A 2,254-nucleotide genomic window follows, 5' to 3' on the forward strand; every position below is an offset into this window, starting at 1 on the left:
AATCTTGAATCTTTTTTGTATTTTCCATAATTGATCATTTAAAGTCTTTATTCAGAAAATAAATATTGAGGCACCTGGGTGGCTCAGTGATTGAACTTCTGCCTTTGGCTCAGGTCACGATCCCGGGGTCCTCTGCCTATGTCTCTGCCTCTCTCTCTCTGTGTGTCTCTCATGAATAAATAAATAAAGTTGTTTTTGTTTTTTTTTAAAGGAATGTTAAAAGGTGGCTGGAAAGTTTCTTCATCCTTTATTTTTACTTAGGTGAATAATAAAATAGCACAAAGAAAAAGGTATTGAAAAAAAGAGGAAGTAGGCCAGATCCATCATCAGCATGAAAAAATCCATTTAACATGGAGGATGGAGAAGAAAAATAGACTAATTCAGGGAAGCCTGGGTGGTTCAGAGGTTAGGCACCTGCCTTTGCCCCAAGGTGTGTTCCTGGAGTCCTGGAATCGAGTCCCACATCAGGCTGCATGGAGCATGGAGCCTGCTTCTCTCTCTGCCTATGTCTCTGTCTCTTTCTCTCCCTCTCTGTTTCTCATGAATAAATACATAAAATCTTTAAAAAAAATTTACCAATTCAGTATAAAATTCTTAAAGGACTTTTTCCCTAGTGGCCCCTGGGTGGCTCAGTTGATTGAGCATCCAACTCTTAGTTTTGTTTGGTTCAGGTCATGATCTCACCCTTGTGACACTGCTTCCAACTCTGTGCTCAGCAGGGAGTCTGCTTAAGGTTCTCTGCCTCTCCTGACACTGCCCCTGCTTGCACTCACTCTCTCCTTCTCTTGCTCTCTTTCTCAAACAAATAAATAAATAACTTTCTCCCCCAGTACATATACTCAATTTATTTGTGTGAAAATTAAGGTTATATTCTTTATACATTTTTTATGTGATACACATAAAATAAGGTTGTTTTTCGCTTTCCAACTAGGGCCCGGCAGAATGGCTCCCGCAAAGAAGGGTGGCGAGAAGAAGAAGGGCCGTTCTGCCATCAACGAGGTAGTGACCAGAGAATACACCATCAACATTCACAAACGTATCCATGGAGTGGGTTTCAAGAAGCGTGCCCCTCGGGCACTCAAAGAGATCCGGAAATTTGCCATGAAGGAGATGGGAACTCCAGATGTGCGCATTGACACCAGGCTCAACAAAGCTGTCTGGGCCAAAGGAATAAGGAATGTTCCATATCGTATCCGTGTGCGGTTGTCCAGAAAACGTAACGAGGATGAAGATTCACCAAACAAGCTCTACACGCTGGTTACCTACGTACCTGTCACCACTTTCAAAAATCTACAGACTGTTAATGTGGATGAGAACTAATCGCTGATTGTCAAATAAAGGTATAAAACTGCAAAAAAAAAAAAAAAAGGTTGTTTTTCTTTATTAGATTTGAATATAAGTCTAAACTATTCCAGTAATGTTTAGTTGGCCATAAAATTATATTTCCAGTATTTCTATTTTCATTAGACACTGGCATCTTGCAGACACATATGCTATAGCAGAGACTGTGATTTAAATAAAAATAGCACAATATTGAGCACAATTTTCCATTTTCTAGCTGGTTGTAAAGTCCCAGATAATATCTTTTGCTAGTGCTACTGTTGTTCTTATAAGATAAACCTGGTTATAAATGTCTTTCCCAATTTAAAGGTTAATGGAATTAATGCCTTTCACATTAGCAAATCAGGCTTCTTAAATAGTTACTAAACATTGAATTTAGATCTTGCTGAGTAACAACAGGCTTTGTTAAAACACTTAGCTCTATAAATGTGTTCTTTGTTTTATCAGCATCGTTTGCTTTCTCTTTTCCAACAAAATATATTTAGATATCATCATACTTCTCAATGGAGTAAAAACAATATTTAAAGCTAAAAAATAGTGTTGATTTTCATGCTGACAGAAGAGACTGAGTGAAAATGTCAGAGATATTCATAAAAACATTTAATAACTCAGGTTTATGGAAACAGAAAAAAGCAAGCTAAGCTCAGAGTGGATGTTTGACTATGTCTGCAATTAATATTTTTGTTGATTAGTTTATATGTGGCTATTTTAAAAAATAATTTTTCTTCAGAAAACACTGGAATCAAAACTTACATATTAATTAGTTCCAAGAAAGTTCTAGAATGGTTCATTCGATGCATCTTTGATAATTAAAGTATTCAAATGCCATTATGCATTGCATAATATGCATTTAGCAGATCAGTAAAACAAAGACACAAAGGTTGAGAAAGAAAAAAATAGGGCAGGATAGGAT

At 36.7% G+C, this 2,254-nt stretch overlaps 1 protein-coding gene across 1 annotated transcript; it reads left to right on the top strand.

The window, feature by feature from the left end:
• The first annotated feature begins 924 nt into the window (after positions 1-924).
• LOC129507145 (60S ribosomal protein L31) lies at positions 925-1,348 on the top strand. The gene has a single exon (XM_055321394.1). It carries the CDS (start codon positions 943-945, stop codon positions 1,318-1,320), a length of 378 nt encoding a protein of 125 aa, XP_055177369.1. The 5' UTR covers positions 925-942; the 3' UTR covers positions 1,321-1,348.
• The last annotated feature ends 906 nt before the right edge of the window (positions 1,349-2,254 follow it).

The sequence above is a fragment of the Nyctereutes procyonoides genome, unplaced genomic scaffold (genome assembly GCF_905146905.1).
Source record: "Nyctereutes procyonoides isolate TBG_1078 unplaced genomic scaffold, NYPRO_anot_genome, whole genome shotgun sequence".
NCBI lineage: Eukaryota > Metazoa > Chordata > Mammalia > Carnivora > Canidae > Nyctereutes > Nyctereutes procyonoides.

Coding starts and splice junctions, on each gene's coding strand:
- LOC129507145 (XM_055321394.1), top strand. CDS start 943: ATGGCTCCCGCAAAGAAGGGTGGCGAGAAGAAGAAGGGCCGTTCTGCC.